Source organism: Mastigoproctus giganteus, chromosome 13 (assembly GCF_048544385.1).
Source record: "Mastigoproctus giganteus isolate SK-2022 chromosome 13, ASM4854438v1, whole genome shotgun sequence".
Taxonomy (NCBI): Eukaryota; Metazoa; Arthropoda; class Arachnida; order Uropygi; family Thelyphonidae; genus Mastigoproctus; species Mastigoproctus giganteus.
Window position 1 is genome coordinate 69,912,758 of NC_143587.1, and position 14,725 is coordinate 69,927,482.

The following is a 14,725-nucleotide window of genomic DNA, read 5'->3' on the forward strand; positions in this document are numbered from 1 at the left end:
ATGTTTTCATTATTTAAATTTATGTCCGTTTTTAAATTATCGTGTTCCGTAGACAACTAAATGTTTTGTTTTCGAATTTGTTTCAATTATTTTCATGTCCATATCAATTTTTGTTCTGGGATTATGAAAATCAACCATCGACTGATTGTATAAGAACATGTGCATGTCGATTTTGGGGAAAAAAGCATTGAAAGATTACAAGGATAGAGTTAAGAATGGTTAAGCAATGTTTTATGGTCAAACCAACAGCGACAAGGACAAGGCAGGCTGGAAGATGGTAATCCACATTTGGGAATGACAGCTTCTTTCTTCTAATTTAAGAATAAAATTCGACAAGCAGCGCTGCATTAAACCGTACTTTCGTTTGCTGACGTGGAGGCATATGTCCATTTGCACCAGTGTTGCGAATGACAACAGTGGTCATTGCTATAGTGCAAATGTGCTATGTAGTTCGACCAGTGTCGCTTTAGATTGTTTATTCCCAACGGGGCAGGTGTGAGGAATCTACAGGAAGCAACGTATTCAGAGTGCATCGTGCCTACTCTCCAGATCCTTTGATGAATATTAATAAGGACAATGTTTAAATGGCTTGATATTGATAATTTTGTGATCCTCGAGGACTCCTTATTAATTAGCGTAATTCTGGGGGCCATATATTAATGGTTACAGTTTGCACCGTGTCCGTAGTTGATTTTTAAGTATGTATAGCTTTTTTACCTTTGTGTTTCAGCTCTTACACACGTATTCTACTTTCAGGTCGGTTGCAGTTGTGTTTCGTGTCAAACTCATATTTCTTTTGTGTCATCTCGTTATCACGATTTATCAATAAATCTATTCAAAGAGGCTTGTTCAACATCTGAAACCATCTTAGTAACGAATTTCACCGAAGACTACCAGGACGACCATCCCTGTAGTCTAAACTTTCCAGACTTAACAGATTTATATCTTCCTTTGTCAACAATGAAATCAAACTGGCCATCAGTTCTGACCTGGACCATAATATGTGACTCCACGATAAGTAAAAGGTTTTTGGATTCACTCATTTTGAACGTCAACTTCGGTTGACTTATCAGCAACTTAGGCTATATTGCGATGTATATAATGTCTGTAAACTGCGTGTGTTCTGTGGTCGATTTGCTCTTTGTCGATGAAAAATTCGAGTTTCCGGGAGAAAAAATCATGCTACCCTTGCCTGATACCGACTAACTCAGCCACGTTGTGAAAAGGTCGTAAAAAGTCCCCGCCTCATTGAAGAGATTCGAACTCAAGTCTTTTCCACTCAGCGTGGAAATGATGTGATTATTCCAACTGTGGTACCTACGAGGGCATGCATCATTCTGCATTGCATCGAGTAAAGATCATTGCAGAGATGGTTTCAAGATGACAAATGTCTGCGGTATCTTCTTTAGCCGGGGTACCCGGATTTAAATCCATTCGACAACCGTGGAATCATCTGGAAAGATGCACAATGGAATGAAAACAGTAGCTGAAGAATATCTCTAATATTTTGATAGGGCAATGTATATGGGATCGTTATATTCTTCACTCTGCTTTTCGGCTCAGTGGTCTCTGAGCTCACCTCCATTTTTTTCATTTGGTGATGTGTATTCAGCTATCACAGATCAAAATAAATGATTGTTATTTCATCCGTTCTGCTGTTTTGCTCGCATCAACAAAACACGAAATATCCGGATGGAATACTTTCTTCTAAAACATTGTAATCAGCAGTGAACTAATTTTTAGGACGCTTCTTCATGCTAAACGGAAAATGAAAAATGTTTTTCCTCAGCGATGCGATGGAAGCGATGTTGAACAAAAGAGAATTTAACGAAATGCGTTGTTAATTGGTCATTAGATGTCGTTTAGAGAGCCACTAAATGGAGCTTAACCTTAATAAGGTAGGGAAGATAGCGGAACGAGAGAGAATCGAAGAAACGTTATAAATTGCAGCAGCTGACAACGCAATTTGGATTTAGTAAACAAATAATTACTCGTATTAACTGTAACGAACGAAGTCATTTAAGAGAGAAACAGAAAAATAAAACAAGCCCAGTGCCGATGGACATTAAACCTGACATCTGCCGACCACACCTTCGCCACTGCATGTCACGCGTATTAATCTTATAATTGATAACTTTACCAGAGACTGTCATACGAAAAACCAATTGCAATCGGTGCCATCTATAAAGCAAAACATTTTATATTCTGTTCAGTTATTTTCTATAAAGTAATCGATAATTTCAATTTAAAAAACTTCAATTTCTCATGTATATTGTGTAAAATTCGATTCCAGACGTGAAGTCATTCCAGTGCATTTCCAGGAGTTTCTCATCCAGTATTAACTGATTTCTTTTGTCATTTGATAAGATAATAAGATAATTCAGAAACTTATTTCCATCAGAGAAACTATTATCCATCAGAGAATTCCAGTTTGGATCTTTGTGTAGTTTTTACCATGGATTTCAATAGTGTTTCAATAAAATATTATCGTATTTAATTAAATTAGCTGAAACTTTGAAGTTCAATAATAATAATAAATAATAATAACAAGAAGAAGAAGAGGTTTTAAAATAAGAAGAGAGAAGTTGGACATCGAAGATATTTCGGGCAGTATCTTAAGTTTAAGAAACTCAGTTGGGTTTCTTCTATGAGAAGCAGATCTAGTTTTCCTTAATTCAACTACTTGACAGTTACCTTCTAGAAACATTAAAAAAGATAAAAGAACATTACTCATCTTCCTCTTGCATTAATGGATAGATGTATGATTTTATTTGGATAAGAAAAGTGATAAGCACTGGACCACAATTTCAGTCTCTGTCATTAATTTCTTTTTACCGAGAACCGGGAGTAATATACCAGGATGTAGTGCTACAAACAGTAACATTTCATTTATTTATTTCACCTACCCGCTATTGAGCTACAACGTTCTGGATAACGCGGCAAGACTTAGATTGTACGCTTTTAGGAGTAATGATTTATAACGCTAGACATGTTCATGATCAAGGTTCGGTGCACCTTGTCTTGATTTGTCTGTAAGTGGTGGATATTCGAGATCTGAGAGCGTTACGATTATCATTGTCTGAAGTGAACATAAATTGTCTCTTTGACGGGTGGGTATGTGCACTAAAATACACCTGAAATATGACCTATCACGGTTTGCTGATTATAGTCTATACACTTGGGATAATTTACTGAAATCTTCCATGAAGTAATGACCAATATTCTCGTCTCTGCCTCCTGGTATTTACAAGGAAACAAATGGAATTCTGTCATTGTACTCAATGAAGGGTACAATGAGAGTCATACCAATGATTAATGTGGCATTCATGCAAGGAACCTAGCATTAATCAATTTATATTGAGGCCAGTTATATGTACGAAGGTTTTTTTCAGCCCAATTTAGTTCGAAAAGGTTTTCGTGAAAGACAATTTTGCCAATCTGTGTTGTGGCTCTTCTTGTGTGTATGCAGAGAATTTCAGGTGTGTAAACATATTCTTCTCCTTTACAGGGGGCGTTGAAGTGTGAAAGGTGAATGAAGATGGCAACTGCTGAGAGAATCATGCACCGTGCAGTCATTGATGTCGCCGAAAGATATTCGTGAAGACATGCAGCAAATATTAGGGGATCTTATCCTTCGTACACCACACTAAAAAATCTGGATTGCAGAATTTCAGCGCGGACAAAAAAAGTGTTGAAGATGCAACCTTCATTGGGAGGCCTTGCCAACACTTGCAAATGTGGATGCCATTCATGATCACGCAGAAAAACATTGAAGCACATCGAGACAACATTCAGCGTCGCCCACGAGCATGCTTACGATATTGTGGTGAATGTTTTTTATTGAGGTGAGTCCTAAACATTGAATGCAGATCAGAAGCTGGAAAGGGTGAGATGTTGTCATGAGATTGTGCAGCATTTTGAAGCCAATAAAACTCAGTTTTAATTCAGTTTAGGAGACGGTATGTCATTTTGGACCAAAAACGAGTGCACCACTTCGATCCTGGAACCAAAGAACAATCGAAACGAAACTAGTGGGAGTCCCTCTTCTCCCCCTCCTAAAAAGTTTCGAATGCAAAAGTCGGTTGGGAAAGTCATGACATCCGTCTTCTGGGATACAGAAGGATTGATCATGGTTGATTTTCTGGAACGAGGTGCCGCTGTCAATGCCAAGTATTATTCCAACGTACTGAGATGTTTCCCGAGGAACTGATACTCATCAGGTGCGAGAAATTGGCCAAAAATGCACTGGCGTACACGCAGCTTTTGTGAGTTACGCAACACTGCATGACTGTGGGTTTGAGCTATTATAGTATCTGCCTTACTAATCGAATTTGGCTCCATTGGACTATTTTCTGTTTCCAAATCTCAAAAAGGACTTGAAAGTACAGACAGTAACAGACAGTAACAATGCTGTGATGGGTGCAGGCAACAACTAGTTTGAGTTTAAAGCTTCTGAATTTTATTTGAGCAGATTCCGAAAGCTAGTGGATCGTGTCACAAAGTGCGTTGACTTAAGGGCGAGTTAGGATTCTGATTATAATTTAGGCTTTGCAGTAGAAAATCATGATACTCTTTAGAATATTGGTAGATGGTTACTTATAGCAGTAATCATTGCTACAGTTAGCCGTATTTAATGGTATATATTCTTTTCAATTGTCCTTATTACAGCTGGAAAGATACGTGATTTAAAATATACCTAAAAACCTTAATTAGCACTTGGCTTCAGTATCACTTCAATTAAATGGATTTAACAATCTTCTTGCATTGATATTGATTTACATTCATAAGTAGATGTTTACGATAACACCTATCAGCGTCTTTGGGAACTCATACGACATTTCAAAAAGAAACCGCGATCTCGGATTTCCTCCAGAGCAGTAGTTTTTAAATTGAATCTACAATTTAAAAACTACTGCTGTAAAGATTTAACTGTCACATTAGCAAAGGAAAAATTCTCTTTGTGATTATCTTTCACAACAGCATATAGAAGACTGTTGTGTCCTTTTCTTCCCACACTCTTTGTCTTCTTAGTGCTTTCTTAATCTTCAAAAACTATTTTTGCAGCAAATGTACGAAAAAAAAGACACTACCCGGTAAAAACTGCCAATTTTCTGCCATAAATTCACAGACATTTCTGTGAAACTGAGAGTTTGCTTTAATTATCACAACATTTAGAAATTTAGATAACCGTTATGATCACGATAGTTAAGCACCAATTAGTAGGGTGTGTTGTTTGCCATGGTGACATGACGAACAGCATCCTACTAGAATGGGGGCAGAAGCATTAATCTTTATGTGTGACAGGTACTTCGCCAAACAGATCATTTATAGGATGGCTGGTCGTTAATGACCCCTAACCATGTCCTGGTTAATTATTGAACATTCAGTAGCCAAAAAAGTAATAATGGCTGTAGCTATGGGATATCCATTTCCTTGGCGTGTACATTTATGCATGTACTCGGTTTAGGAGCTTATCAGACAGTAAAATGACCTAAAGAGAAAGTAACATTAATTGTATTTAATAGAAGTAAAAAAATAAATAACTGCACTGCTCGACAAAATTAACAGAACAACATTTTTTTCATGAATATTTTATTGCGAACAATGTTGCCTAAGGCGAATATTTGATATAATAGGCATCCTAGCCTACAAATTCATAGTATCCAATAGAAATGGATCTACCACCTTGCAGAGCCGCACACTATGCTAATTATTCATGCTTTAAAAAACACGGATTGCAATGACATCACTTCATCCCTCTTTTTTGGCTTTCTCAGTGCAATAGCCACATCTCTAGTACTCAGGATGGCAAGTCATCATCGTTTAGATGATTCTTTGAGATGGCGGGCCGTTGCACGACTTGAAGTCGGGCAGTAGCATGCGGAGGTGGCGTTGGCTTTATCTGTCACCTAGTATCTTCTCGGTCCTATGGAAGCGGTTTCAGTAGACAGCAACCATTACAAGAAGAGCTGGTCAAGGTTGCTGCGGCCACACGTGAAAAGATTTCCAACCGGACTGTGTAAAGAAGGCTAATTTCAAATGGATTCTAAACAGTTCCGTTCTCTGATGAGTCCGGTTTTAGCCTACAAACAGATTCTAGACGTTATTTCATCTGAAGACAACGAAGAATGCGGTACTATCCCTCCAACACCAGAGAAAAGAACACTCACGGTGGAAGCGGTGTTCTCGTGTGGGGCGGAATAATGATAAACGGGGCACCCCTCTTCATGTTTTTGATAGGGATACAGTAATTGCGCAGAGGTACCGAGAACAGATCCTCGAACTCTACGAGCGACTTTTTTTAGGGGTGCGGTTGGCCCAGATTTTCTTTTCATGCACGACAAGACCACTGAACATAGAGCTAAAGTGGTGGAGGAATATCTTGAAACTGAAGATATCCAACGACTGCCGTGGCCAGCACGGTCAGCAGACTTAAATCCGTTCGAACATAAGTGGGACGCCCTTGGCCGGTGAATTGCATGCCGACAGCCAACTCCTCGGTCACTTGGTGAGCGAAGGTCTGCGCTGGTGGAGAATGGGATTTGTTGCCGCAGAATCTTATAGACATCCTTATAGCGAGCATGATTCACCGCTGTCAGGCATGTTTAGCCGTCGGAACGGATCATACGCCGTACTAATGTCATTTGAACATATTTTCGAGCATCTTGTTTTTGACTTCTATAATGTGATCCTTTTGATAAGTATTCTGTTAATTTTATCCAGGATGTATTATTCTTTTTTTACCAATTAATTATTAAAAATTTAATTTATAATACATACAAGTAATTTTTTTTAAATCAGTGCATATACTTTTATGCAATACCAGTTCTTTTTTTTTATGAAAACCCCAAACACGGAAAGTATTATAATCTGTAATACTTAGTACGATGTATGGGCTGAAGGCTGAGAAGACAGAAGTTATTGTTGACATTGGTCGTGAATTTCTCTAAATTTAACTACAGAAATTAGGTTTCGGGAAATACATTAGAAGGAAGGTTGTTTTATACAACGGAAGTAGAAGGATATCCGAGCAAACGTTGGACAGTGAATGGATGCTGAATTGTAGTGGCACGTGTTCTAACAGTAGTAAATTTAAAATTGAGAAAGGAGTTCGACAAGGAGAAACAATATCTCCGAAGTTGTTTACTGCTGCCCCTGAGGAAGCTTTCAGAAGATTGGACTGGTCGCAGAAAGGAGTCAATGTGAATGGAGAGTACCTAAGTCCTAAACCATTTACGATTTGCAGATGACATTGTGGTCATAAGCCACAATCCCAAAGAATTGGAGGAAAATCTTAATCAGTTATGCACATTTAGTAAGGATTTTGGACTAAAGATGAATATGGCTAAAACAAAAGTAATGATGAACAAGTATGCCACCGAAAGGGAAATAATGATTGAAGGAGCAGTAATTGAAAAGGTGGAGTCATATACTTATCTGGGACAAGTTATTAGCTGTAATAATGATAAATGGCTGGAAGTCAAGAGAAGAATAAATTTCAGATGAATAGCATTCAGGAAATGCTGAGGAGCAATGTCCCAGTTTGTCTGAAACGTAAAATAATGAACCAATGTATACTCCCCACCATGACTTATGGAAGTGAAACTTGGGCACTCACCAAAAGAAAGGACGAGAAGCTGAGAACTACACAGCGAAGAATGGAACGAATTATATTGGGAATCAGACTGTTAGATAAGAAGAGAAACACATGGATTAAGCAGCAAACTCAAGTAAAGGACATTCTTATCAAAACCAAAGAACTAAAATGGTCTTGGGCAAGGCACATAGCTCGAAGACATGATGACAGATGGACTAAGAAAATAACAGAATGGTACCCAAGAGGAGCTAGAAAAAACCTGGAAGACAACAACGGAGATGGACAGATGAAATTCATGAGTTCGTGGGTAGTAAATGGATGGCCAATGCTCAAAACAGAAGGAACTGGAAAGTTGCTGGACAGGCCCTCATCCTGCAGTGGATTGAAAATGGCTGATGATGATGATGATGTGTTCCGACTGGCTTGGAAGAAAGTGCAGGAATTATAGATGCCAATTCAGAAGAGCAGTTCCCATGGAAGTATCTATAGAAAAGCTATGCATCAACAATAGAACATCTATGAGGGAGAGGGTGGAGCGACTTTGTAAGAGACAGGTCCTAATCTAACTGCCTTCTTTTGAATAGAGCCTACAAGCTCGAGAGAGAGAGAGAGAGAGAGAGAGAGAGAGAGAGAGAGAGAGAGAGAGAGAGATGGAAACCATCACCCCAGATATGGAAATATTTTTATGATAGATAAGATTTTTACAGATTGGGTACTTGTTTATAAGAAAAGTAATTTTGAGAGCGAAAAAGAAACTTAGTTTTTTTATGCAGAAAGGTTGTCATATACCTATGCCAAGAGATATTAATATCAGAATAAATCTCTAATAGAGATATGTTAACAAATCTGAGTATCATCGAAGATGAACATGGGCGCTGTAGACTCTTTTTTGTAAGAAATAAGGCAGGACTGAGGTTTGTAGGGATTTAAGTTAGTTAATGAAGTTAACTTATTCTTCATTAGACAATTTGGACAACCTGGAGATCAATATTTAAGGAACTGGTGATGGATAATCAAGAAGTTGAAGCTAATTATGAAGGACAAAGTTTCTGAAACTGGAAGGTGGAATGTAGTGTGCTATCAACAGCAAAACTATGAATAGAGTTTTTAGTCAAGTGAAGAAGGTCATTAATATACAAGAGGATAATAACGAGAGAAAGAACTAAAACTTTGGGAGAACACCAGCATTAGCGCAGAAGTTAGAAAAAATATGGATTTCACGTCCCAAGACTACTGAGTTTCTAAGATATCAAATATTAATGTAAAAGTATGTCGTGTATTTTGGAAAACATATCCCAGTAAAATTGGATCATCCATTTTGATGGGAACTCTTTTCAAAAATGCGATCCAGACAGTCTCATTCCGTGTTGCATATGTGGCAACATGATTGGGAAGTGGTTCAGAAAACATGAAACAAAGCCTGTGACTAAATCAAATGAAATTTGGTTGAGTTGTTTGACATTATATCGAGTGAGTTACTTTGCTAATTAAATCATCCACATGATATCGAGTTACGTTTCACTGGCTCTTTATTGAAATCGCTTTGAGATTTGTTCATCAAGAATTTTATTGTTTGGTTTCTCAATAAAATAAGTTTCATTCGAACGTGAAGAATTTTGGAGTGCAATTCTCTGGAGTACATTAGCATTGGAGGACTTCTATACAAGAACAAAAATGCCATTTCGTGATGCTGATCTGTTGATTAGCCTTTTTTCACACATTTCCGCCTCTTACCTTCATTTGAACACATCGTTCCAATTAGACTGGGTGCATAACTCTGTTTTTCAATAATATTTTAAGTATGCGATTTAATAGACAATGGATGCAGGAATTTATAGTTCTACCATCGTAAATAGACTTTATATATTGTAAGCTCTTCGATATCTATACAGGATGTCTCAAAAATATTCGTACAAACGTTTAGGGGAGGTAGGTAGCATCTAAAGGAATGTGAATCGCATAGGAACCCATAACCGGAAACGTCACGGGAAAGTAGTAGCAGAGGCACAAGAAGCAGAAATGACACAAGACAGTAATTAGTGGCAAACATTTATTTGACATAATATTAACAGCGGAGTACGAGATGGATGCATTTCATGATGTTACAACAGATGCTCGAAGGTTCCACCATGAGACGCGATGCATGCGTGACATCGACGCAGCATGGATTGGTGGATTGGGGGACACGGTCGAACACACCTGGACTTTCTTTGACAGTAGCAGCAGCGCAGACGAGTCTCGCCACGAGATCCATTTCCGTCTCCACAGGCGATCCATACACGATAGATTTGAGGGCACCCCCCCACAGAAAGAAATCAAGGCTAGATAAACCAGGTGAGCGTGGGGGCCAGGCAACGGATCCACCACGGCCAATCCATCGACGCCCAAAACGCCTGTTCAAATGGTCACGAACACACCTTCCATGATGGGCAGGCGCCCCGTCATGTTGAAACCAAATGTTGCGTCTCACATTTGCTGGAACAACTTCAAGTAACCCTGGTAGAATTTGTTCAAGTAAGATCCGATATTTAGCGGAGTTCATGCGGGATGGTATGGGCCGACTAAGCAGTCACCGACCATACCTGCCCAGACATTTATTGCGAAGCGATGTTGTGCAGCATGGGGCGCACACTGTGTGGGTTGTCGTGAGCCCACACATGAGCATTGTGCTCATTGAATAAGCCTTCCCGAGTGAAATAAGCCTCATCCGTGAAGAAAACATAGGCTGGAAAATTCAAGTCTTGTTGAACACTTTCTTGGAGAAACCACTGTGCAAAAGCCACACGTGCAGGATGATCTTGGGGGTGCAGTAACTGAACCCTTTGGAGATGAAAGTGGTGTAAGGAATCGTTGTGCCAGACACGCTGTACGCTGCAACGAGACACTCCTAAGGCAAAAGCAACGGCACGTGTGCTGGTAGTAGGATTATTCTGGATGGCATTCAACACACTTTCTTCCGTGGAGGGAGTTCGCGGCGAACGTGGTATTCCTTCTCCCTCTAAATGACCCATAATCGCACAAATTTTGATGCACACGAACAAACAAACGGCGGTCCGGTACATGTCTGTCTGGGAAGCGTTCTCCATAAATTCGTTGAGCGGATCGTCCATTGCCCTCTGCTAATCCATACACCAGGTGCATGTCTGCCAGCTCACAGTTCGTATATCGATGCATGCTCTTCGTGCGGCGACTACCGCGCCGTCTACCGACTTACGGTGACGTTTCTGGTTATGTGTTCCTATGCGATTCACATTCCTTTAGATGTTATCTACCTCCCCTAAACGTTTGTACCAATATTTTTGCGTATAACTATACACCCTGTATAGTTACACGCAAGAAACGATTGAATAAACTTCTATAGTATCTTGACTTACACTTCTGGTTCACACGAGAAATGCTATTTAAAGAAATAAGGAGAATTAATCGATTAATGTTTATAGGGGACAAAATTTCCTTACCTTTCCCGAGGGTATTGCCATACAGCACTTTCGACATACCACATGTCCACATTCTACGCACTTAGCTGCTGTTTCATTTGTTAGTTCAGTTTGATGGCACAGAGGGCACTGTGGCTGCTGTTGCTGCTGCTGTTGTTGTTGTTGTTGTTGTTGTTGTTGTTGTTGTTGCTGAGAGACTCGTTGAGTTTCGCTGGTAACACCCGTTGTAGAAGCTTCTGACCCTCGTCTTTGATCTGCAGATCTAAAATGAGAAAATGAGAGAAGTGTGTTAACTTCTTAAAGCATTAATTTTTTTCCTGATGTCTCAGGTAGATAAAAAGTTTATTTATTTGAGATACAGTGAATTCTTTTGATATAATACACGAGGGCAGATGAATAAGATTCCTAGTGGCCCTAATATGACACTTTACTTTTCTTGAGATTAACGCAAGCACACATCTTATATACGACATTCCAGTCTGTCACTCCAACTTCTTGATACAGAATTGCGTTCTGTCTGCATAATATCGAACTAATCACTGATTACGTCGACATCTTTACTTGAGTCTCTAAAAATAATTTAAATGGAATGTCTCTCAATCGTTTTTCGATCTTGGTTACGTTGGTGGAACGGGTGCAGAGATGGGCAACCAAATTGGTGAAGGGAACAGAAGGGTGCTCTTATCCAGAAAAGCTTCAGTTCTGCAAATTGCAGCGTCTCGAGACCAGGGTCTCGACACCTGCTGGGAGGTCTGATTGAGGTGTTTGAAGCCTTGAATGGTAACTACTCGGTAAACTGAAAGTTAATGGTATCCTTCCATTTGCTGAAACTACCCACATGAGGCAGCATAAATTCAAGTTGAGGAAGAATGGTTGCAGGCTAGATGTGCAGAAGGTTGCCTTCAGCCAGTGAGTGGTTGATTGTTGGAACAGGCTTCCATCTGTTGTTGTGGAGGTGGATGGTTTGAATAAATTCAAGGAAGAACTAGACAAATTCTTGGAGGGTATGGATGGGTGAACTTCTTTTTTTGTTTGGCTGATGCTATATAAGCTTGCATCATTTGCCATTACTACTTGAGCCAGGAACGGTTGATTGTTGGAACAGGCTTCGTGAAAATTTTAATTCCATTGATTCTCGGTGTGACAACCTGATTTCATTAGGCAGGACAGTGCAGAGTAAATAATCAGTTAAAATAAGTTGCAAATCAGTGATTTTAAGTAGTTGTAAATTAGTATATACTTAGAAAAGCAATAAAAAATAATTGTGAAGCTTGAAATAACCTCTGCTAATCACTCGCCAGTATTTTAATTAATTCTGCTAATATGGTACAGCGTGTATCATACTTATATATTTTATGTGGCGATTACACTAATACAGAAATATAAACAAAGAGGGAAATTTTAATTAACTTTCCGAGGTGCTCATTAGGAAACTAATTAAAAATGTTTTATTTTTCAAAAAACAAATTACCAGTTATTAATCATGGGTTAATTGACAAAAAAATACAATTTCTTCAGATTCTTTCAATTTCTGAATGCTTATTTCTGATCGTTAAATACATCGTTGTAATTGAAATGGCCCTTTTCAGAGATAAGTGGAACACGTTTCAAATTTTTATAGCTAAAGTAATTCTTACCGAAAGGTAGCCATAAATGAAACATGCAGTTTTAAAATATGTTCAGGTACGCAAGGTATAATTAATCATATTTCTAAATTTCTTTTATACAAGATGGAAGTAAACCATCGCTCTAAGAATTCTGAATTGTCTTTGGTGCGTCACTTTTCAAGCACGAAAAGTGATGGACTCGTACTCAGACCTTTTCCCTGTGGAAAAAGTCTGTGTATGAGTCCAATCTGGCTGAAAGAAGATTTCATGGACTTTTTTCACATCATGGCCGAGATTGTTGGTCTCAAGTGAGAGCGGCATGCTTCTTTATATCAGGAAAATCGGATTTTTAATCCCAGGAAGAGGCAATCCCACCAGAGGATCCATCCGGCTTACAGGTACAATACAGTGATGCCTCATGGCCTTAGTATTTTTGGCCCTGCATTCATAATCTTTGTAAATAAATTTTTTCCTACGAATATTAAAAACATCTTGTTCAAAGCTTCCTTGGAAACGTTAATCCCTTTACGAGAAAGAAGTTAATGCTTCTAAATTTAATCGTTAATCTCTTAATCTCTCGCACAGAAAAACATTAAGAACAATCTTGATACTAGCAAGTTTCTATGCCCTCATTGTGTTTCTCAAAAATGTTCTCCTTGTTGCATCATTTAGTCATTCCAATACGAATACTAACACTAGTTCTACTATTCTTGAAACATCTTCCAAAATTAATTTCTGTTTTGTATTGCCTATTCCCTGGAGGTTTTTCTGTTGCGTGGAAATCTCCCCTCTTCAGCCTGTTCCTAAAAAAAGGATAAACCTTTGCAACCGATCAGCATTGAGGAAGTATCAAAGTTTGTGCCCAAAGTTCTAGTTTCCTTTCTATGTTTTCATTTCTTACATCGGCAATCTTCTTCGACTGACCTGTAAATACGAATTTTCCTTTTTCTTCCTTTTATCTATAAACTCCTGATCCTTCATTCCTTAAAGGTCAGAAGTATACAATGGTTTCTAAACACTATAGAAATATAGTGCCTAGAAAGAAGAGAAATAAATTCGAGCTTATTTGTTGGGAGGAAATAACCACACGAGATGTTTCATAATTATGGTTCTGGTTGGCGAATGATTTATGATGGCCATCCACAGTTGCCATAATGATGATACACGAAAGAAAGACTTTCTGGGCAACACTCTCGAGCTGAATAAAAAAAGATTCTTTGTCGTCATCAGTTGCATACGCTAAGATAACAGGATGGCCGATTTCTTTGATCAAATGAATTATGCACTCCATCTTATGGAACATTCGTGATTATGGGTTCAAGAGTGATTATACTGCATCAGAGATTTATCCGGTTTCTCTCCTCTGTCTTTAATTTTCTTTTATTTCATTTACTTATTTTATTTTCTCATTTTTATTCAAAGTCTTGCATCAGGACATCGAATGTCTTTATTGCTGTTTTATTAATTGTAGTTATGAGAGAAATGTTTGAAAATAATATCACTGATGGTCCCAAATCCAGCCAAACTGCTATCTGCAGAAGCCTTTGATTTCTGTATATAATGTACACCCAGTGACCAGTGGATTTTATATAGAGAGAGGAACAGACAGAAGAAATGCAAATAGATGCAAAGAAAACTGTGACATAGGGTAATGACGAGTTGCCTTTTTGAGTATAAAGACTGCACAGGCTGTTCGACTGCATTAATCTGAAGCCAGAATGGGGAAACCGTGTGATCAATCAGAGTTTGAAAAAGGTCTCATGTGGGTGCACGTTTAACACGAGCCACAATCCAATAAACGGAAGATATAACTATTTTCTCAAAAGAATCCATCTCAAAAGATTTTTAATGACTGGAAAGCAGTCGGTTCTTCCACATCTTAAAGGCGTAAATGTTGTAGAAAAACAATACTTAAAGCGTGAAGTCGCCATCTTATAAGTAGGGCTACGGAAAAATAGGAATCCAGTCTACAGCAAATAATCTTAATTCAACAATTCCAGAACTGTGCAGGGAATTGAAGAAATTGGGTATTGGCAGCTACCTGCTTATTCGGAAGCCACGTTTTAGAGAAAATCATAAAATTT

At 38.5% G+C, this 14,725-nt stretch overlaps 1 protein-coding gene across 1 annotated transcript in view; it reads right to left on the bottom strand.

Annotated features, from left to right (window-relative positions):
- LOC150076148 (uncharacterized) overlaps positions 1-14,725 on the bottom strand; it is a 301,746-nt gene that overhangs the window by 120,134 nt on the left and 166,887 nt on the right. The window contains exon 2 of the mRNA XM_090387269.1: positions 11,056-11,296. Within this exon, the coding sequence (XP_090243395.1) occupies positions 11,056-11,296 (241 nt within the window). The remainder of the gene's footprint in view (positions 1-11,055; positions 11,297-14,725) is intronic.